Source organism: Perca fluviatilis, chromosome 11, assembly GCF_010015445.1.
Source record: "Perca fluviatilis chromosome 11, GENO_Pfluv_1.0, whole genome shotgun sequence".
In the NCBI taxonomy this organism is placed as follows: domain Eukaryota; kingdom Metazoa; phylum Chordata; class Actinopteri; order Perciformes; family Percidae; genus Perca; species Perca fluviatilis.
In genome coordinates this window covers 26,440,507-26,464,200 of record NC_053122.1, presented here as the reverse complement: position 1 = coordinate 26,464,200, position 23,694 = coordinate 26,440,507, and the positions used below count along the sequence as shown (strand labels likewise).

Genomic DNA, 23,694 nt, shown 5'->3' with positions numbered 1-23,694 from the left:
CTGCTTTTTAATGTCTGAATGGCACAGAGATGCTTTAAAAGTTGTACAGTAAGGAGATCTCCGCCTGAGAATTGGGTAAATCAGCAGTTGTTTCACAGATTTTGTTGTTTGATAAAAACAGACGGGATGTGGTGGGGAAGAGAACAAGGGAGGAAGGCAGGGACGGGTCAGGACTGTGAATCTCCTCTGAGCAGAATCTGTCCTCTGTCTGAAAGGAGGGGGGTCTGTAGAAAAGCACCAACACACACACGCATGCACGCGCACACACACACACACACACACACACAGAGTAACAACCCCTCCTGTGAGAACCAAGCCTGCTCATACACTTCACTATTAAACTTTTCCTTGCATGACTCATTTTTGCCTATTTAGAATTTCCCGTCCTGACTCTCCTTATGCTCCCAAACACTTATTTTCTCTCTTTCTTTACGTAACTGAATCCACATTACACAAAAAAACACTTTCCACGTCCTCCACATACATTTTTTGGTTTTCATTTTTGAATACTTCCCTACCTTTATGGATGCATGTGCGTAGAGCATGTCCTCCAGGCTGAAATGGCAGCAGTGGTTGAGGTTGTTCCTGCAGAACTCCTGCACCAGCTGGAGGTTGTACAGACTGTCAGCCAAAGACATAGTCTCCTTGAGGCAGATATCTGTTCCGCCAGGGGAGGGGTCAGACGCACACAAACACACACAGGGGAGGGGTAATAGGCCAGACAGGAAGACAAGGCAAAGATAAGGCATAGTTTACATTTTCTTAGAAGTAGATGAGAACAAAATGACCCTACTTTCCTACTACAGTAGTATGTGCACCATATGCGGTAGCTGATTTAAATCACTCAAAATCCTTGAAACACTTCATGGCACAAGTTTTCAAACTCCCTCTGGATGAGTCATCAGGATTTTTACCCTCTGACGTTACTGTGAGGACTGCCCATGCATGTGTAAAATGTCTGACGAGATGGAACAGACCAGGAACAGACAACCAAACATTAGAGCAGCTGACTTTTCTGTATTCTTAGAGTAAATCAAGCTGCCAGTAAGGAGACCCAAATGAACTTGCTTCCACATCTGGTTCACATGTGTATGAACGCCCTGTGGACTACATTCAATCCCAAGAGTCTCAGAGCACCGACAGGAGAGTTGTTTATCTTTGAAATAGCTGCCAGCTACTCCTCTAACGGTCCTCCGTCACATATCCCTCATGACCAATCACAACTGAAGGCATTTTTAGAAATGAGGACGCGGGCAAGCTGAGAGGAAACCAGTCTTTGTTTCTCTTTGTCTCACACTCGTTCTCCATGTCTGTCCTGAACCCTCTTTGCCTCACAGTGATTTTCTTGGGTCAACATCCTTAACAATGTCCTCCATTTATATCATTAAATGTAACCACAGAAAGTCCGAACAGAGTCCTTAATCTCTTGATTATGTTGTTCTTTGAGATTAGGTTTAAATGAAAATGATGAAACTTTTCCTGCAGAAGACTACTATGCTATACTTATTTGTTTTGTTGAATTGACATACTTGCTTATATATTCAAAAGGCAAAAGGCCCTCAGAAAATAAAGGCTTAGTTTGAAGGCCTCTATTCAAATGTATTGTTGTAGACAGTGGTGGAAGTATTCAGAGCCTTCATTTGAGTAAAAGTATCACACTGTAAACACAATAACTCTGTTACAAGTAACAAAGTCCTGCATTGAACATTATTTTACTTAAGTAAAAGTATGAAAGTATCAAAAGTAGGTCTACTCAATGCAGAAAAATCTTCACATTTTAGAAACTGGAAACAATCAACTAAGTGTATACTCGGCTAATCATTTCAGCTGTTGTTGTAGGCATGTATATTGTTGGGTTGTTTAATAAAACATTGTATTTTATAAACTACATGTGTTTTGTGTGCGAAAAATCTTAATTTGTAAAGTAACTAGTAACTAAAGCTGTCAGATTAATGTAGAGTAGAAAGTACAATATTTCTATCTGAAATGTAGCAGAGTAGAAGTAGAAAGTGGCATGAAAAGAAAAGACTCAAGTAAAGTACAAGTACCTCAAATTTGTACTTAAGTAAAGTACTTGAGTAAATGTATTGTTACATTCCACCAGTGGTTGTAGACGATAAAAGAGCCACCTTTGTGCTGTCAAGTTGGGACTGAAAGTCAATGTGGTTAGCCCATTGAATGCCATTTCTCTCCTATTTCTAATTGTATAAGTGAACTGACTCTTGTCTGTTTGGAATAATCACAACAAAAGAAGGTGTGGCTAGTGAGATCAGGTGGGGGTTGTTCCCACCTTCCAGTCTGACGGCCTGTGGGCAGTAGAAGTGCAGCACGGCGGTCAGGGCACAGCCGTCCGTGTTGTCCTTCAGCAGGTTCTCCACCAGGGGGAGCGATGGAGGGCTCCTCTGCTGGGCATGCTCCCTCCTATAGCGAGCCTGAAACCATGGAAACGGCACAAAGACATCGTCATCGGGCTGGATATGTACAATACAGCTGGCTCTCTGATTGTTGGTGCAAACACACCAGCATCTGTAGAAACACTTTTATTCAGCATGCACCAGTGCACACACACACACACACACACACCTACAACTCAATAACACTCACTCACACACACAGGGTTCATTTGAGGGAAGCATAGGGTGGGCTTCAGGCTCAACTCAAATAATGCAGATTAAATTGATCATGCAAATAATCAGACACAACATCTGGAATTACATTTTTAAATTAGCTTGAATTATCTGAAATTATATGGATCAAAATAGATGCAATCATAACACTTCAGCACTATTTTGCTCCCTTTGATTGCCTGTGAGGAGCGGTTAGTTCTCTAGAAGGAGAAAAAGAACAAAATGAATGAGCTGTTTTCAGCATTATACATCTTCCACTGTGGTGATGTACAGTGGATGTGATGTAAAGTTTAATAAGAATTTGCGTCTGGGCCTGTAAAAACCACTGAGACAACACCACTGCGTATGTCTTCAGGGCATCAGTACCATTGGTACTCCCGCAAACACATAAAAGTGGCATCACGTATGCATTTTACAAGAGATGTGATGGAAGCTTTAATCACAGCAGCTCTCACTGTCTGACAGCCTCTCAGTCTATTGGACCTCAGTCTGAGGAACAAAATGTTCCTTCATCAGATTTGGTTTGTATGAACTAGGGCTGCTCGATTATGGAAAAAAAATCATAATCAGTTATTTTGACCAATATTGAAATCACGATTTATTTAACACGATTACTCTTTGACTGATTGACTTTGGAAAGATGTTGCATTTACTGAACTTAAAAAAACAGTGAAAACACCTTAAACTGTGAAACTTTTCCCATTGAACTTTTTGAATTCCCCTTCAGAATACAAGACAAAACAAGAGTTTACTGCAAAATCATTGTTTTTTTCTCGATTACATCGTTTTTGTGACCGTTAGGAACCGAACTCGGAATCACGACCAAATTTCAGATTACTGTAATTGCACAGCCCTAGAATGTACAGGTTTTACAGTACCTCTTTGACAATTTAAACATCTATACAACAGAAGAAAAAAGCAACTTGCCACTTTTTTTTTTAATGCACAACACAGACAACAGACATGCCACACCAAACAGGAAAATGGGTAGCTAACAATACCAGGGCAGTGGCATTCGTTTCTCATCTGGTTTTAAGTGGAACGTCTTACAAAAGATAAACTGGCTATTTCCTGGTATTCATATGATCATGCTACAGGACTAGTGCACTAGTGCAATATCCAAATCGCAGGGGGCCGCAATATTTTTTAAAGGCAAAATATGTGTCAAACCATTCTAAAATACAGTGTTGTGGTGCTGCAGAGACGTCCCGGCCTACAAATTATATCCTACAGACTAAAGAAAAAATCTCTGTTTGGTACAGATCCTCGCAAAAAATCACACTTCAATCTTTTTTAATATATTTATATTTATATTTATATATATATATATATATATATATATATATATATATATATATATATATATATATATCATGATATATATCAATGAAAATGAGAACAATGATACAAAAATTATCATTCCCTCCAATATCGTGAATCATATCGCAATCACAATATCAGTCAAAATAATCTCAATTAGATATTTTCCTAATATCGTGCAGCCCTATTTAAAATGGTTACTATATGATTCAATCAGATTCCTAAGGAATATGGAGACAAGGGTTGGGGTGGGAGGTATCTGACCAGTGCATGATGGGTCTCAGGGTCACATGCAATGACAAGAGAACTGGAGGGGACAAAGTGAAGGGGTGTTCTTGCAGGTTTTGGATTAGACAGAGAGGAGGTAGATGGTGGTGGTTGGTGAAGAGGAGTTCTTCAGAATGGATGGACTTACAGGTACTAATCTCCAGTACCATTTGCTAGGAAACTTGATGGTGGATGATGATTGGACAACAACAGGAGAGAGTGGGAGAGGGATTAGGCCAACAGCAAAAACAGTTTAGCTATTTGCAGCTGAGACTGGGGGACAATCCCTCTCTTAACAATAGTAAGAAGTCCAAAAGTGCATGCTACACCTCTGCAAAGACTGCACTTCATTTAATCAATTTGTCAATAACTTCTTACATATAACATTATACATTGCAAACACATAAGTTTGTCTCTACAAATAAAATGAAAGTCTTGATTTTAATCATCCAACCAGAAGAAGTCTTTTGAGATGGACATTTTACTAAAACGTGTAGCACTTAAATCTTCATATAAGGAGCAATTAAAAAGGACTTTGTCTTCAGTCTCACAAACTAAGAAAATGAATACTCTCAACAACAATTCTAGCATGCTGTTCACCATCTTAGTTTAGCGTGTTAGCATGCTAACATTTGCTGGTTAGCACTAAACACAAAGTAGTCTACAGCTGGGGCAGATGGGAGTTTTGTAGGTATTTGGTCATAAACTCAAGCATACCAAAGTCTGCAGGGTTATTCCACTGGGGAACACAAATATCTGGACAACATTTCATAGCAATCCATCCAATAATAGTTGTATTTCTTCTTGTACTGTGAGGAAACCATTTACATTTTTTTGAATATGCACTCATTTCTTGGCCTCCGTCCAAAAATGTTATTGAAATCTGTCGAAAGCTTTCGAGGTATGCTGCAAACTAATATACCTCCTTTATGGAAGTAATCAAAGCTACAAGCTTACATTCACACAGTATCCACACACAGAAATGCTGAGTATTTTGTCATAAGACCATGGTTAAAGATTTTTTATGCCGTCCCAGAATAGATCCCATACTGAGAATTGTCTTGCGCTTATCCATTAGTGTGTGTGTGTGCGTGTGTGTGCGTGTGTGTGTGTGTGTGTGTGTGTGTGTGTGTGAAAAGATTTCCTCTGAGTATGTCCTAGTCAGTGAATAGACTTCTGTTGAAGCTGTTAATGCAGAGAGGGAGCTGTGTGATGGAGCCTGCAGTGGGAAAGCAGCTGACTGACACTGAGTGTACAGTATATTCCTCACACTCTTTAAAAGACCTTCTTCCCTTGTTCTTGCCTTTGACAAAGCCTGAGTGTGTCTATGTGTGTCAGTGTGGGGTGGGTCACATAACCCATGTGTATTATCAGCTTACAGGGCAATTGCACTAAGGCGGTGATCCCTCGAACTATAACGACACAAAAACAAAACAATGAGCGGGAGAAAAGTTGCCAAGAAACTCCCACAGCAGATAAAAGCTCCTTCTAAACTCATTTAGCCACTCGTGACATCCTGCAGCTCTTTCTGAACAGAGTGGTAATTTACTGTGGCTCCATTGAGGGAACAGAGACACACTCATCATGTGACAATTTTACAACCCGTTGTATGTAAACCTATGATAACGTGTGTTTTCAGCCATGCTTGCAGTGTAGCTTTATGGATGGCGATGTCAATCTGTCAGACAGTCGCTTTGCTCTAGACTGAAAATATATCGGAAACTATTTTTTTTTAACTATCGGATGGATACAAATATTCATGATGAATCCTGGAGGTTTTGAGTGCAATGTCTAGACCACCAAGATATTCATGTCCCCCTCAGGATGAATTTTAAAGTGATGGTTCGGAGTAATTCACCCTAGGGTCCTTTGCACCATGACCTCGAGCCAAACACCCCCCCAGAAGCTTTTTTCACCTGGGTCTAACATTGGGAGAGTTAGCGTAGAGTAGCGTTATCAGCTGAATAGCTTAGCGCAGGGGCTAACGGACCCACGTTTGTATCTCGTAAATTACCCCACTAATAATGCCCGAAATGATACCAAACGTCTACAAGTAGTACAAATAGGTTATGCTCTCATAAAACGATGGATTGTAAAGTTTGTAAGTACACCAGAAGTTTATGTAAATAACACTTGCCTGCTGGCTTCTGCTCTCTGCTGTTGTTGTTGCTGCTGTAAGACGAGTGCTTAGGGCCGTCTACAAATTACTACACCGAAAAGAGATGCAACAAAAATATTTATTAATTTAACTTTTTTTTTTAAAGTAAGTGCTGTAGTATAACTAGCAGGAGACAAGTAATAATTGAGGTAAGTTTGGAGATATTACCTTATTTAATCACTGAATTAATAAATATTTTTGTTGTAACTCTTTTCCGGTGTAATTAATGAGCGACCTAAGCACCCTCTAACTGCAGGTAGCGCAGCAGCAGCAACAGCAAGCTGAAGAGAGCAGGGGTGTTCTTAACTTCTGGATTGTGCTTACAAACTTTCCAATCCATCGTTTCATGAAAGCATAACTTATTTGTACTATGTAGACGTTTGTATTTTGGCATTATTAGGCGACGTAAGTACAAGCGTGAGTCCAGCCCCGCCCTAAACTGGCTACTTCAGCTGATAAAGCTACGCTAGCTCAAGTCGACCCAGATGGCACTACTGAAAGTTTATGCTTCGAATCATGTTAATAATGATACTGTTTACTCACTTTTTAATCTTGCGCCATCTTCGACACTTTAGTTTATGACCAAATACCTGCAAAACTAATGACATTCCCATCAGCTTAAGCCATTTAGTGCTAATTTAGAAGATGTTAGCATGCTAACATGCTAAACTAAGATGGCACACATTCTTTCCAAACATCAGCAAGTTGCTATTACTGTGAACATATTGCCATGCTAGCCTTAGCATTTAGCTCCAAAGCACCCCTGTGCCTCAACACAGCCTCACAGAGCAGCTAGCGTGGCTGTGGAGTTACAGTCTTTTTGACTCGAGACAAAGGTTAGCGCACCAGTTAGCTGAAGCTTTCTTTCGATGTCAGTTATGGTATTTATTTACACATTCAGCTCAATCAGAGTTTCAGTCAGTGTTTACCTTTTCGACTTGCTATTGAATTGCAGGAAGTTTACCTACTCCTTCCCATTTGCAACAGTTATATTGTACAACGCTCGCAGTGAGATTATATTCCTTTTTCCATTTTTAAACCTTCACCCTCTTGTCACTGTTTTGGAGCAGCGACCCGCGGCGAGGGTCATGGCCTGATAAGGCCTTGTGCTGTAGCTCCATGGTTAAGTGAGTGGACGAGGAGGATGGTAGCTGACTGCTGTGTGTTTGTCCCAGCAGACTGACTCGTTGTGTCACATGGACCTTACATAACTCTGAGGCCTGCAGGATGACAACACTGTCTCTGTCTGTCACTGAGTCCCTTTCGCTACAGCTGACAAAGTTCCTGAGTGTCTCTCTCCATGTCTCCCACCCCAGTGTCATTTCTCCCATTCCCCTCTCTCTGATTTTACCTCCTCACTTTTCTTCTCTCTCTCTCTCTCTCTCTCTCTCTCTCTCTCTCTCTCTCTCTCTCTCTCTCTCTCACATTCATTTGTCTCCTCTAACAGCGACGTAGCGACTCTTGCCAAAATTTCTCTGCAGCTGGTCTGAGACTGAGCTCATCTGTTTCTCTGATGTACCCAATGTGATGTACAGAGCTCTGTGTACTGTGCTGTAATGTGTGTGTACGTATCATGTGTGTCTGTGTGTGCCTTTTGTGGACGCAGACATGTGCTAATGCCTATATTTGAAATGTAACAGACAGAAGACAAATAAAAGGTTTGCGAAGCAGAAAATACAACTCAAAACAAAAGCTAATTAGATAAAGATTGTAAAGGGGAAAAGTCCTGTTTTGGTTTTCCTTGCTGTTCCTAAGAAAATAGTTCAACATTTGGGGGAAATATACTTGTTTGCTTTCTTGCCTGGAGTTGCGTGAGAAAATGAATACTCATATCTGAGTGGAGTGTGGTCTCAATCTTCTCATCTGACTCTTGGCAAGGAAGCGAATAAGGAGTAAAAGAATTAACAGTAATGTCAAAATCAAGCGTTGCCATTTTTTTACATTTTGGTTGGTGTGCCAATTAAAAAAAGGTAGAGATATTAAGTATTAATAAGTGAGCTTTAGAGGTGCTGGTAGGAAGATTTGTGAACATTTGAAAGAACGGGGCTAGCGGTTTCCTCTTGTTTCAAGTCTTTGTGCTAAGCTAAGCTAGCTCCATATGTAATGATGAATGGGACTTTGCGCGGTTAATGTGCGTGTCCTCTTACTTTGTGTGTTGTTGTGTTTGACTCCTGGAAGTAAGCATCTCTCAGCTTTTGCTCTTCGACAAGAATGTCCTTCAGGTGTTCATTCACCTGGAGAGAGGATAGAGACGGATAGATGGATAGACAGACAGACAGACAGACAGACAGACAGACAGACAGACAGACAGACAGACAGACAGACAGACAGACGGATAGACAGACAGACAGAGATCAAGGTCAAATTTCAGACAAGCGTTTTGTGCACACTGACTGAATGGTAAGTCTATGGTGGAGAGAGGAGAAACTTGAACATGACAACAGCACACAGTTGACTTCAGACTCAAGCTCAAAGTAGAAAGAACTTCATTGATTACTCTAATGATAGTATTTTTTCTATTAAAAAAAAGACCCCTCTTTTACGATTACTGCTTTTCTGTCTTCAAAGCTTCTGCACAAACAGTGATGTAACATTTTAGCTTGAAGGTGCACAAAGTCGCATCAGCCAATCCCCACCATGGCGTGCTAGGTCTCAGGGCTACACGGAAAGACAATCCCCCATGTGTGTTTTTAAATGTGTGTGTGTGTGTGTGTGTGTGTGTGTGTGTGTGTGTGTGTGTGTGTGTTTGTGAATTAATCCTGCTGCATGTGTATCTCTCCGTCTTGGACTGGTAAACGGAGCCACAAGCACATGAGCTTTAGCAGCAGGGAATGGCAGCGTATGTTTATTGACTAATCCATGCCATGCTGGGGCTTGTTTCATTATTTTAAACAAAGTAGAACTGTGTCAAAAGTCTTCTGCAAGTAAAAGCAATTTGAAATGGCTTAATAATCTGTAAAATGATGAAATAAACTAAAGATGAAATCACAGAGACTTAACTACTGCACTGCCCTCTTAAAGCTTACAGCTTACTCCGGGTCTGATTTTACTCTCCCAATCCTGCTTTAGCAAACCAGAGGATGTTAAATGGAGTCAGTTATCTCTTGGTAATCTCTCTGGCATGATTACATGTGGTTGGTGCCAGTTCTTCGTCTAGTTCTCTTGCAAACAGATGAGATTTTGAACCAGCGGTGTGGAGGAAGTGAGCGCTGACAGAGTTCCCAGCACCTCTTGTGTCTTCTATTTCCAGAATAAAACAAAGAACTGTGTGTCACATTGGAAAAGGCTTAAGGATGTGTACAGTTGTTATCCTCTGCAGTGGGAAAGCACATGTCCTCGTGGTTTTGTGTGCACACAAACGTGCTCCTGTGTGTATGCGTACCTTGTTGATCCAGGTGGCGATTGCATCCTCGGTGTCATAAGGCAGCTCCTGGATGTGTCCGTCACCGTGTAGGGGTTCAGCCGAGGAGTACCTGTTGATGCAGGACATCACCCTCTCCACGCTCACCATCTCCACAGTATAGGCCATCATCAGGGTATCTATGAGCGCCAGATGGGAACTCTGTAGAAACATAAGAGCGTTGCAAGGATTGTGTTTGTTATCTCCCACTTTTTTTCCAAAAGCATCAAACTGACAATTAAGGGCCTAACTTTATATTCCCACGCTGTGCTTCTCCGTGATTCTGTGCATCACACTGACTGTCGGCCAACACTTTCTGTGTTTATCTCCTCTGAGTATGTCCTTGTCATTGTGTGTGTGTGTGTGTGTGTGTGTTTAAGCACAGAGTTGCCAAAAAAGTTTTCATTCAATAAAAGATCATACGTTTTGTTCTCTTGAAAGAGAAACGATGTGCAAGTATTAACCCTTTCGATACAGTTCCAAAAGGCTGAAAGAGCATCTACAGGACAGCAATTATGATTTGACAACACATTTTTTTTATAAATGTCACATCTCCTCTGTCTAAAATGCTTTTCGACAATCTGCCATGTGTCCAAACCTGACAAATGTCTTGAAATTGTGTAAGGATCCCACTGAATGAGGCAAAGGACAGTGCGAGTGGTGTCCCTTATGCATGCAAATGTCCTCAAATGCAGTGACGCGATGCTGACATCTGCTGCAGCATTACACCATTCAAGGAGGGTTTCTAAAAAAAAAAAAATACTGAGCAACTAATAATGCAGAAGTCATCCTGTGAAACAAATTCCTTGTGCACTAGTAGAAAGAAGTAAAGGATCAGAGTTGGGAAATATGACGGCATATGCTGTGTGGCAATAAAAATGTGTCTATAGCCAGAGGTTTTGCCATATCGTGATATTTTGTGGGGCAGTTTATGCCTTTTTTAATTGAATTTTAATTGACAGTAGAGAGATGACAGGATATATTGCAACAGAGATGTCCAGTGTTACTTGAATTGGGGCCGTTGCGGTCTGCACCTTAAACCTCTAGACCAGTGTTTCTGAAATGGGGGTGCGCATACCCCTAGGGGTACTGTGGAACACTGCAGTGGGTACGTGAGATAAAAAAAAAAAAAGAATAATGTTAATTTAAAAAACATCAGTCATAGTCTCATAATTCCTAAAATAATTATACTCTAATAATGAATGAATTTAGTGATGGATTCTAAACAATAGAAATAGCATTTAAGTGTTTTTCAGTTACAAGGTTGTTGTTTAATCTGACACTGATGCAGCGCTATAATGTTTTTATAGGCTTTTTTGCTACCAAAAATTGTTTGCGCTGGTCAAAGGGTACTTGGCTGAAAAAACATTTCAGAGGGGGTACAATTGATTTTCATTATAATTTCTTATCCATCACATTGGCTTAACTTACTCTGTGCGGATGTGTGTTTGTGAACTTTAGCCCGAGCTCAATAATGCCACTATGCAAGTGTTTGCTATGTACCGTAAGCAAGGATCTTGCATGTGCGGCACACACTTTTTGTTTGCTTGAGTAGTAGTAGTGTAGTATGTAGCATGCCTTAGTTACTGTACCCACAGTAAATCTATCATGCTTCAAACCTACTTGGGATGTCAACTGAGGACGTTTTGTGGACACCAGAAAGTTGCTGAGATGTCAGCTAAATGTTTATCTTAATAGAATCACAGTTTCTGATCCGTCCAACCCCTCTAAAACACATCTGTAAACATCTGTAAATATATACAGTAAGTACTTTTATAGTGCAGACATTACCTAATGTGGTTTTACCAGCCATCAACACCTACAGCACACAAAGCTTGACATTCTCCTGGCCTTTCTAATCCCATTCCAAGCCGGTCAGACTAACGGACCTCCCCTTCCCTTTCCTGTCACACCACCAGGTCAACTCAAAAACATGTACTTGTGTGTGTGTGTGTGTGTGTGTGTGTGTGTGTGTGTGTGTGTGTGTGTGTGTGTGTGTGTGTGTCTGTGCAACCTAACTGAACAAACACCTAAAGTCAGGTGCTTCATGATCCAGGTGACTCAAACCAACAGACATAAACAAAGCAGTGATACCTCGTCCCACTGCAGCCTGTACTGTCAAGCACAGGGCTCTATTCAGAACCACAGAGCCTCTTGTAAAAGCCAGTGTGACCAAGTGTTTCCCAAAGAAACCAACAACTGATCCAGCGCTATGAATCAAAACTGCTGCGGGTTCGCAAGGTCTGCCAGTCTAAACAGACAGCGTGTACCGAAGAAATACGGCTGTTAGAAACAGACTCCTCATGGAAATAAGTGCTGAGGTACTTGAATATACTGGATCTACGTGTCCCCTCATGTAGGCATATGTCATCAATTTTATCATTCTTACAAACAGAGAATAACTGTACTATCTTACTGAAAGCTGAACAGTGGTCTGTAGACACTGACGCAATGCTGACCTGTATAATGATGGTGGTACATACAGTATGTTATACTGAATGCTACAGCTGTAGTGTCTTAAATGGGTAAACAGGATTGTTTGGATTGGAGCCTGATATTGAACTGTCTACGTAACAGTCTGCAGACACTGTTTCGAATTCCTGCATCTTCAGGATATTGCCCGTCAGATATTTGACATTGCGTGCATTCTTCTCCAGAGGTACAGCCGCCGGTCTGGCTGACAGCTGGACTGACTGACAGGCAGACAGAATGAGGGAGAGACAGGCCAAGCAGCTTAGACTGGAGCTGGAGATCCAGAAAACCCACTGAGCCTTTTCTGTGATTGAAGCTTTTCTGAACACATTTGCATAAAACCCTCCTAAATCTTTAATGTTGCTAAGCTTGTGAAGGTGTGTGCCCGTCAGTCTGTGTGTGTGTGTGTGTGTGTGTGTGTGTATATTAAGCCACATGTATATGAATGGTAATGACAAATCACTTTGTTAATGTAGTTTCATTACAATTATTGTAAATTAACATGTGCATTGAAACATGGATCGCAATTTTGTATGCCTATATAGTTGAATGTAAAACTTTGACCATCACTTGACAAAAGTGCATGTTTTGTCAATTTTCTAAGGGACTGTATGAAAATGATTAGGCGGGGGTCAAAAAAGGCAGAGGCTTATGTATTTTTTCTTTTTATTGGCTACATTTTTGGGAGAGCAGGGGACGGACTTTTAGAGTAACAGTATAATAGTAGTACTGTATAATAGTTACAGCGAGTAACTCCCCGTAAGACCACAACTTTCCGTTTTTACATTTCTATTTGTGCACAGATTAAACAAAAAACATGTTAATTTGTGAGCTTTAAAAGTGCTACTAGGTGGATTTTTAAACTTTAGATTAAGCCAGGCTGGCTGTTTCCCTGTGTTTATCCCCTATCTTTTGTTCCCTATCTTTTTGCTAAGCTAAGCTAACCTCGCAATTAAAACATACAACATGAGTGGCTTTAATCTTCTTATCTAACTCTGTGTGTATTACCAAAAATGTGAACTATTCCTTTAATGACAGTTTTTAAAAGTAAAAAAAGAGTTATTGTTACCATTATTATTCATTATATCAAAATAGTCTAAATGTGACAAAGACAAAGGTCTGAGGACTGCTACATCTACATGTGTGTGTGTGCCTGTGTCACTGTTTTCTCACTGTTTTAATAGGACATTGTATTCAGATCTAACATGCAAGTGTGTATGTACATATGGGTGTGTGCACGAGAGACAGACAGACAGACAGACAGACAGACAGACGACAGACAGTATATGGAGCCACTGCTTACAGACTGTTCTCATATCCCCCCCAAAAAAACTACTGTTGACACTACAGCATGGATTTAAAAGCCATGTGCTGTCTATTATGCCTTCACAAAGACCTGGTATGTGTGTGTGTGTGTGTGTGTGTGTGTGTGTGTGTGTGTGTGTGTGTGTGTGTGTGTGTGTGTGTGTGTGTATATGTATGTGTGTGTGTGTGTGTGTGTGTGTGTGTGTGTGTGTGTGTGTGTGTGCACGCACAGAACCAAGTCTAAACCACTCATGGTGACAGACAGGCCTTATAAGGCTGTGGAAATGGCAGATGCAAGTCATAAAGTGCTGTAAAGAGCTGCATCGCTCTCATGCACACGCTCTAACAGGGGCATCAGTATTCATCCTCAATACTGTTGTACGGCTGCATGAGTGTGTGTGTGTGTGTGTGTGTGTGAGTGTGCGCGTGCGTGTGTGTGCCCTTGATCAAAGGCATCTATAGGAAAGAACAATACAGCTGAGCAAACAGATAATCCAGGTAACCTCTTTCTCCACAAAGATCACAAGTGTCCATTCAACGCAGGTACACACTCAGAAATGGCCCACATCTGAGCAACACAAGTGTTTTTATTGTACAACTTTACACCTACATGTCTGGCTCTGCTGAGATGTTTGTGTGTACTGTTTGTCCAAACTGCCACAAAACATAATGCCTGCTCTCGCTATTTTTCTCAGACACACACACACGTCCATAAAATCCTCCAAATCTTTTAACGCAATTCAGCAGGAGGCTTTTAGTCGAGGGTAGACGCCCCACTGCAGGAACTTTCAATTAGCGCTACAGCTCCCTCTCCTCCGTCAATTTCTCATCTTAGCGTTTCAGGTGGCAGAGTGTGCGAAACAGAAAACAAAGGTCGAAGAGAAACCGGAAAGTAAACTAGACAAGGACTCACAGGTCTCATGCACACTGCTGGAGGTCTGACAGCTCTTTGGAAGAGTGTGTGTGTGTGTGTGTGTGTGGGTGTGGGTGTGTGTGTGTGTGTGTGTGTGTGTGCACCAGACTTGCTTAACTCACTGTCAGGCCCCACCCTCCACAGTGCTGCAGTAGTGCACATCACGTCTTCCTCCTTCCTCCTCTCCTCAACCCTCCCTGCTTTCCTCCATGTACGCCACTCTTCTCCTCCCCCATCGTCTCCCTATTGTCCCCTCCTCTCCCCTCTTTCCAAATGGCCATATTAACATTGGGCCTTTTCCACTCGTTCTCTGGCACATACATGTCGTCCCCGCCCGCCAAAAAGGCATTACCTTACCCTTCCCTCTCCTCTCGTTCTTTCCTTCCCTCCTTTCCACAGCTCTTCGCCATCTCCCCCTTTCAAACTGTCCTCTTGAAAACTTCCACATCCACCTTTTCCTCTCTTCTCTAGCTCTACTTTCCTGCTAACTCCTGAATCACAGCCAAATGGCAGCCCCGAAACTCTCCATCTCCCCCCCCCCCGTTCCCTCCTTACTCTCTCTATATCCATTCACCCTGTTACAGACACGCTCCTCCTCCTCCCTGACAGGAGTTATTCTTCTGCTGCACAGTATTTGGAAAACCATGAGGTCATCATTTTCACAGCAGATATACCATAACCCAAAATGAAAAGCCTCGACTTTGGCATGACTGAAATGACCACGCTGAGTCCACAAATACACACACAGGCAGTTCCTCTACTTTGCGGAGCCAATTTAATGAATCCAGAAGGGCACAGAGCAACAATAAGGACGGACAGATTAATGTGTGCTACACAAATGAAGGTCAATAGCTATAGGGAGTCGATGGGCTGTGGGCTCCATTCGTCTACTTAACACTGTCCCCGAAACTGTACGCTAAATCACCTGCATGCACACAGAATCACAGAGACAAAGAGAGATGTATAGACACACACTTGCACTTTTATAGGTGAGAAAGGACACGGGGTCATTAAGCGCTGCACCTAATCGCCCACCTCAATCAATGAGTGATGTAGTGAGCACAATCAACCGTAAGCATAAAACATGGCCCGGACTATAGCGACTTTGAATTATCCCCTACAGCTGTAGGGAAAAACTGGAGAGCACAAGCAGAGGGCAAATAAAATACTGGCTACAACCCGAGAGAGAGAGAGAGAAACAAGTGTAGGCACTGGCAGGCTTGGTGAAATATGATTAAGCTTCAATTAAATGTTCAGGAGATAACAATGTCCCGGTCTCATTTAATCCATAGTAGACAGTAAGAGTTTGGAATTAGACAGAGGTAGGGGTAGGAAAGGATAAAAAAACAAACAAAAAAACATGAAAGGCAGAGAGAGAGATGAAGAAAGGAAGGAGGAAGGTGGCAAAGAGAGAGATGAGGAAAGAAACAGTAAGAGAGTGACGGGGAAACAGAGTGTGAGTCTGAGAGGGAGGGAGCGAGCGGAGAGAGGGCGCACTGCAATGCAGACACCTTTTGGCGTCAGCAGACGTGCCCGCTCTCCAGCCATGCGTGTGGTAGCAGTGTGTCTGGATCTGCTGCCACAGACTCGCCTTCCTTTCATCACTAAAACACCATAAATACATGTTTTTTGGGGCTCAGAATCAAATCCTCTCTACACAGTCAAGTAAAAGGTGGCAGCATTATGTTCTGCAGCTGAAACAATGAGCTAATTAATTGATTAGTCAATAAACAGGAAATTATGGACAGTTATAATAGTTGCTAAGTCATTTCTCAAGCGAAAATGCCCCAAATTAGCCTCTCAGATGTTAGGGTTTTCTGCTCTGTTTAATATCATTGTAAACTGAATATGTTTGAGTTTTGGACTGTTGGTTGGACAAAACAGCAATATAAAGACATTACTTTGGCATTCGTCTCTATTACTAAATGACTAATAATGAATTGAATTTATAATAATGAATTTTCAGATTAAGATGAATCAATAAGGAAAATAACGGTACATTGCAGCAATATTATGTTCTTCCATCCAGTGCTGCCCACATTATTGACAACATACTACTAGAATATCTGTAGGGCATGTTTGCTCCGAGCTTTCTAATAACACAGAGACCGAACAGTGAGTAATGGGTTGCTATAGGAAACCTGTCATTAGCGGTTGTTTTTCTCTCAACAGGATAGATCTTGGGAGGACGGTTTAACAGTCAGACACATGGAGCCGTACACCCAAAGACACTATCATATAACTTACTTATTCCCCATGAGGGGAAGACACAGCAGAGCACACAGTAACATCCACTGTTAGTCCTGAAACCATCAGCTGAATAACAAATCTGTCGATGGAAGTCATTTATCAAGCATTTGCTGGTTCCAGTTTCTCAAATGTGTGGACTTTGGGTTTTGGACTTTTAGTTCGTCAAATCACGCAATTTGAAGACGTCATCTCGGCCTCTGGGTAATTGTGTTTGACATTCTTCGCTAGTTTGTGACATTTTTTCAATGAATGAAAATGAGTCCTTTGTTGTTGCCTTGATTTATATGCTTCCGCACTTACTTTATATGTGTGTGAGCATATGTATGAATTTGCAAATGAACAGATTGACATCTAAATCCAGTGATGCCATTTTACACATCATGTCACCATGGTTACTAACATGTATGCATTTTTAAGTGTGAACATGTACATGTACAGCATGTGCGGTACAAACTATCGTATGCAGAAAAAACATGAATTAGACCCAACTGTAAAAATGTAAAACTAGTAGAAAAATCTGGATGTTTTCAATCACGTACTCAGGTACTGTACATCTCCACTCACCATGTGTATGGGCGTGCTGGTCAGATCTCTCTCGGTGACCAGTCGGTCCTGGTCAGTGACGTACAGGCCTTTCTGGGCCAGGGCCTGGATGACAGCGTTGTGTCCCAGTAGAGGTTTGACAGCATCGCTGCGGAGGATCAGGCTTCCCGCCCGGCAGTAGAGCTCTGCGGACTGGAGCAGGCAGGCTACCGGAGGCTTCAGGTGCTCCTGGTTGTACTGGTCCTTGTACAAAGGCTCGGCCAGCTCTTCTGGTACTGCATCTGAGCAGAGAGAAAGACACAGAAAGGGAGAGGGGACGTATGGGTTGGAGATGATTTTTCTTTTTTAAGATCATTTTTGGGGGATTTTGGGCTTTTAATTCATAGGAAGAACTGTAGACAGGAAACGGGTGAGAGAGAGGGGGATGACATGCAGCAAAGGGCCGCGGGTCGGAGTCGAACCCCGGCCGCTGCGGTAAGGACTGCGCCTTCGTACATGGGGAACACGTTTAACCGGGTGAGGTATCAGGGCGCCCCAGGTTACAGATGATATTGATCTATATGCATCTCCTGTCTTCCAGCTCCATCGCTGCTGGGACACCCACCATCCACAAAGAAGCAAACACTGAATGCATGCAGGCAATAAAAAAAAATAAAAAACGCTATGCTACTATTCTTTCTATATTTTATTGCCTTTGTTATTGTTGCTATGGCTCCAGTTCATCGTAGCTCAGAGCCTCGCCTTCGTGCCCACAACCTGCTCAGAGCTTGTTGCCTACATACAATAACACACACACACAGAAAAGACTTCATACACCACAAAACCTCATGAGCTTCGTCACTAAAAACGACAGTATATTTTCATGAAAAAATAGAGGGAAATGAGTTACTCTGAGCCATAAGGTCAGTTAGTGGTGAAAGGCCGTTCTCAGGCAGAGAGAGAGTTTTCACTATTATAAGCGCACAAATGTCATGTGTCTATTGTTGGTACTTATCTTACTGAAGATCCACACATGACATCTTGTGAGCACAAAGCCACAGTGTGTGTGTGTGTGTGTGTGTGTGTGTGTGTGTGTGTGTGTGTGTGTGTGTGTGTGTGTGTGTGTGTGTGTGTGTGTGTGTGTGTGTGTAGGTGGAATGGTATGTTACAAAGGATAGAGTACCTTCTAATGCTGTTACCTCATCCAGTAAATCTGATTTGAAGAAATGGCTGGACACACACACACACACACACACACACACACCCCCACACACACACACACACACACACACACACACACACACACACACACACACACACACACACACACACACACAGGTACATACAGAGGGCTTTAGGGCTCGCTATTTCTTCATCATACTTTGTTGTTAACCACGTTGTGACTTATACTATACAAGTCATCAATCTGTCACTGAATTACATATATTATCTATCTATACACCTCTATCCCATCACTTTAGTCAGACAAGACTTGTACAGGAATGTGTGTGTATGTGTGTGTGTATGTGTGTGTTGACACACTTTAATAACACTGCATGCTCCAGTGTAAGTGTGTATTCCTGGTGCATGGGGTCATTTCCTCTCTGCCTGCCTGTGAATCACGGTGAAAGAAAAGGAAGCCCCCTAAAGGAATGTATCTTAAAGCTACAGCTTTCTGCTCTTTAATCCTCAGAAATAACAACACTGTAGAGGCAAAAGAGCTCAACAAAACCACATAATGAAATTAAATATTTAAAGCTCAAACACCATAAAGCTTGTGATCAAGCCTCGGTAGTTTTCCAGTGGCTGTGTGGTTAGTGCAGCCCTCCTATGTCCCAGCGCCGGCTGATGAAAATAGATGTTCAAAGCAACAAGCAGATGTTAAACCACATCAACATCTACTGTTTAACCAGTCCTTCTGCGTCTTGTCACAGCTATTAAATCGATCCAACGTTTGTCAGAATGTCTATAAAGTTGATTAATGGAGCTGTACTTAAAGAAGCCTCACTTTTTGGTAACTTAAGCGACATCTGTGTGAAGTTATTTGGGTTCTTTTGTTAGAAATGGTTAGTTACAGTACACTCTTTGAAGAGAAATCCCTCAGAAACCATTCAGAACGATACAAGCTTTCTTTTCAGATAATGGCAGTTTACACTTGAAAGTGTTTAGTCGGATGACCTTAAAGCTTCGAGGTTAATTCAATTTTTTCTAAAAACATGATAAAAAAAATAAAAAAAGAAGAGCAGGGTACAATAGCGCAGAGAGCAAGTTTTTAATAGAGTTCATGAAAATCTGCTTTGTCAAGTAAAAACCCTCTCCTTTGTGTTGGCCATCAAAGAGGAAACAGACAGGAAGTAGCTGCCACAGGAAGTCCAGGCACGGAGAAGACTGCTCCCCTGGAGACCCCCCGGGATCACAGCTCAGCATACACAACGTCACGGTCAGCAGTGTTTATCTCTGCTGGCTAACTGCTCGTTGTTAAAAAAAAAAAATTCAGTTAGGGATCTGGGTTGCCAACTGGTAATACGTTTTTACAGAGATTAGGTTATTAGTTCATAAGCTTTGGCTTCTATGTTGTTAGTACGTGGTGTTGGCTCACTGCTCATTTGAAATAGTGCTGATCTCCCACTTTATACAGATTGTAATCACGTAATGTACTAGATCATTTAAAAAAAATAAAATAAACTGTTTTCAGATTTATCTGCTGGGGGGGGGGGACGTTTTTGCTCACTTAACAGGGCTTATTGAAACACGGTGTTTCAATATGCAATGTGAAACCTCCAGCAAACGCATAGGCACCCACATGTGCGCGCACACACACACACACACACACACACACACACACACACACACACACACACACACACACACACACACACACACACACACACACACACACACACAGAGTGTGGGTTTTTCAGTGAAGTAGGAGGCATCTTGTGCCCCACGGTTAAAATTTTTAACTGAATATTTGCATATAGATTCTGGATTTTTCAATATGAGGGAGATGTAATTCTAACAATGTTTAGCACGTTAATTGAACTTTTTGTGGAAAATCTGACACAAATACCTATGCAAAGCCGAGTAGTTTTATATGTATTCAAACATGTCTGGTAGGGATCTTTAACAATACTTGAATCCATTAGGCTAGCACTTACGCACTGTTGTTAACATCTGAGGCGATCTCTATTGGTCCTTTGCTCATCTGATGCCAACATGGAGACACATCAGGATAAATGTGTAGAGACAGTAAAGCTGTGCTCTGACATTCATTACACACCCACTAACAAACCTCAACATGCACACGTGTGTTCTGTCTCGGCCTTATCAGACTACATCTTTCCTAAACTGCATCTTAAAAGCCATTTGTTTTCTTTGCCTTTCTTTTCATTCCATACCTTTTACTTTGGGGGTTGTACACTTCATTGTGCCTGTTTTTATAAATTGTCTTCTCAGTCTCTTTCATCTCCCTCTCCCCCCCCCTGTTCTTCTTACTGTAAATCACTGTTTTGATAAGTGCCATTTGCATAGGAAAGCTAGCCTGGTTGACAACAGACCCTTCTCAGTTGTAACTGAGAGTGGGTCTGGGCAAGCTTCATTCACAGCTCATTTCCAAAAATTGGGAATTTGGGCTTGAATGGGCTCTTGGCCAGACTGACTTGTTCGTCAGGGTTTTCCCGGGCTACAGGAAAGCACAACAAACAGCAAATCCATCTCTCTGAAATTTCAGAACAAACTTTCAGCTGATGAGAAAGTTGTTACATCTGAGTTTCAAACCATCGCTCATCTGTCCAAACCAGGCCGAACAAGGCTCCGAGGACTGGTTATGAATTGGGCCACAGTTCTTGGTGGTGCTGGGAGCTGAAACTGTGTCACTGGAGGGATGGAGGGGGGAAACAAGGCGGCAGCAGTATGCTAACTAACCCCAGGCCTTGTTGAACTAAGACATGTTGCTGTCCCTCTCCACCATTTCATGCTCTGAGAGTAAAATAAGTGAGTCACGTGCAGCTCTATTTGGCGCTCCCTGTTGAATCAATGAGTGTGATTCAGAGGTCTGTCTTTTGATCTCACTCTTTCTATTGTCTGTGTGAGTGTAGAGTACTGTACATGGAGGAGCAGTCGTTTAAAGCATTCATTAAGGGCTGGAGTAAACCTGTGGGCTGAGAGCAGACTGGAATTACTCAGGTCTTTATGAGGACAGACTGCCAGACCAAAGGAGGACAGGAGATACTGTATATGTAGTCACATATGCAGAATAATTACTGACACACATATCCAGATGAAAACATCCCCATTATTACTGTGAAGAAAAGCTAAATATAAGTTCATAGTCTGTAAGCAGTTATACTACACGCAGCTAACTATAGTAGAGATGAAACAATTAGTCATTCAATCAATTTGATCAATTAATTACTTGATCAACAGAAACATAATGGCCACTTGTCTGATAATCGATAGTCCAGCTTTTCCACTGTGAGGCTTTGCTGCTTTTCCTCATCTAATCTGATAGTGAAGTGAATATCTTTTGGTTTTGGACAGTTGGTTGGACAAATCAAGCAATTTTAAGACGTTACCTCTTTGATTAGATATTTTAAAACATTCACATCGGCTGCAAGTAAAACAAATAGAAGTTTGGTTTTTATTCCAGAAGCCATTCGACTTATAAACAGCCACAGTAGGCTATAAGAGGGTTTACTGTGTGAATAGAATGACAAATGCATTTGCATGATGTGTGTTTGTGGTGTTTGTGGTGTCGGACACTGTCGGCCAAGTTCTTACATTATAATATTTTGTGTTTTTAGATTGTTTTTATGGGTGGGAATGAATGTTTGTGTGCATTGTGTTTGCAAACTTGCGTGGCCTCAAAACGCATTGGATTGCATTGAATTTTCTGACACCTTTGACTCAAGTGACAACACAAGTCCTTGCGTCTGTGGCTGGCAGTACAGATCTGTTCTCAGAGTGTTACATAAACGGTTTAGCCTCACTACTGCAGTGGGGAATAATTAGCATTAAGGCAAGCACCAGGTTAGATCAATGACACTGTGACATGAGCAGGGATGCAGCGGATTTGACCTATGAACTCCAAGTAGAAATGGATATGTGTGTGGAAATTACAAAAATACAGAAATTCAACCATCATCTTTAAATAGGCTGCTAGGTCTAGGCTATATAAGTTTGATATTTATAAGGATTTATTTGGTGACCAAGTTTTTTTCAATGGCTGCTATTCCATAGAATAGAAAGAGAGGAAATATGTAAAGTAATTTCTATTTAGAAAAACAAGGAATAGGAGCATTTAAGTAAATAAGTAGTTTAATTGGGTTTGCCAGTGAGTGTCTGGTTACAGGCTGCTGTTTACAAGGAAATAGTCCCGCTGGTGCAAAACAACATCAGCCCGCATTATCACACATATGTAAAATGATTATCTTAACAATGTTTCCCACTAACTTAATCCAGAGGTCAAATAAACGCGATTACGAGGCGCCACCTACCCGAGCCGAAAGCCTTGGCCACCAGCCACGTCAGGCTGCATGAGATCTTGGCCCTGGTAAAGTCGTAGTGATCGAAGCTCTTGATGGCAGGGACGATGAAGGTCCGTCTCACCCCTCTGTCATCTGCCGCATGATCTCCCATCTTCTATCTCTCTCTCTGTCTCTCTCTCTCTCTCTCGGGGGCCCGCTACACTACACTGCAGCTGGAGGACCAGTCAGCCAGAGGAATTCCTCCTGACTGCGGATGACATCCCGTCCAGAGGAATTCAATGCAGTAAAATCCCCCCTTCTTCTGGAAAAAAAAAAAAAAAAATGGAGAGAAAAAACTTTGAGTGTGGCGTGGTTGTTGGAGGGCACGGGCGATATTGGATAGCTGACAGGGGCGCTCCTCGGTCACACGGGCACCATCCTCAGTTAGATGTTTCAGTAATATCCTTAAAGCCCGACAGCGCAGCGCGGTTTAAGCAGCAGCAGGATTTTCTGAAGAAGATTTCCTCCATTCCCTGACGAAATATTCTCCTCAGGTTGTCCGACATAACGGAGCCGCTGTGCGTCAGAGGAGGAGAGCTGACAGGCCAACAAGCAGCGGGCCGTTTCCACACGTTAACGAAGGACGCGGTTTGGATCCATGTTGTTCTGCCTTCTCTTTTCTAACTGTTTTCCTCTCTCCCTCTATCTCTCCGCGGCGTCTTCTCTGCGCTTTTCCTGCGGCACCGATAGGAGGATAGCGCGCACTGCGCATGCGCGATCCACCCACCCCACCGTCTATTCAGTCCTGACAGGCGTCTCCACAGTACAAACCAAGGTGGAGCTAACTGGCAGGATGGTTTCTGACTAAATCACGGATGTTGTTTCAATGGAGAAATAAATTCTTCACAAAGTATGACTCTGTAATAATATACGCATAATAGTCTGAATACACTTATTTTGTTTTTTTCGCCCGCTTGAAATTTGGAAAGATTTGA

At 42.0% G+C, this 23,694-nt stretch overlaps 1 protein-coding gene across 5 annotated transcripts in view; it reads right to left on the bottom strand.

Moving 5' to 3' along the window:
• The window catches only part of camsap2b (calmodulin regulated spectrin-associated protein family, member 2b), a 38,695-nt gene extending 15,229 nt beyond the window's left edge, over nt 1-23,466 (bottom strand). The window contains exons 1-8 of one of the 5 annotated variants that reach the window (XM_039816846.1): nt 22,730-22,835; nt 17,948-18,029; nt 17,277-17,536; nt 9,755-9,934; nt 8,520-8,606; nt 4,363-4,395; nt 2,291-2,432; nt 519-658 (exon numbers count right to left, since the gene is read on the bottom strand). In XM_039816846.1, the coding sequence (XP_039672780.1) occupies nt 519-658; nt 2,291-2,432; nt 4,363-4,395; nt 8,520-8,606; nt 9,755-9,934; nt 17,277-17,536; nt 17,948-17,978 (873 nt within the window). In that variant the 5' untranslated portion in view covers nt 17,979-18,029; nt 22,730-22,835. Of the gene's footprint in view, nt 1-518; nt 659-2,290; nt 2,433-4,362; nt 4,396-8,519; nt 8,607-9,754; nt 9,935-17,276; nt 17,537-17,947; nt 18,030-22,729 lie in introns of all 5 variants that reach the window. The other 4 variants (XM_039816842.1, XM_039816844.1, XM_039816843.1 and 1 more) reach the window with 4 other exon arrangements.
• Between the last annotated feature and the right edge of the window lie 228 nt (nt 23,467-23,694).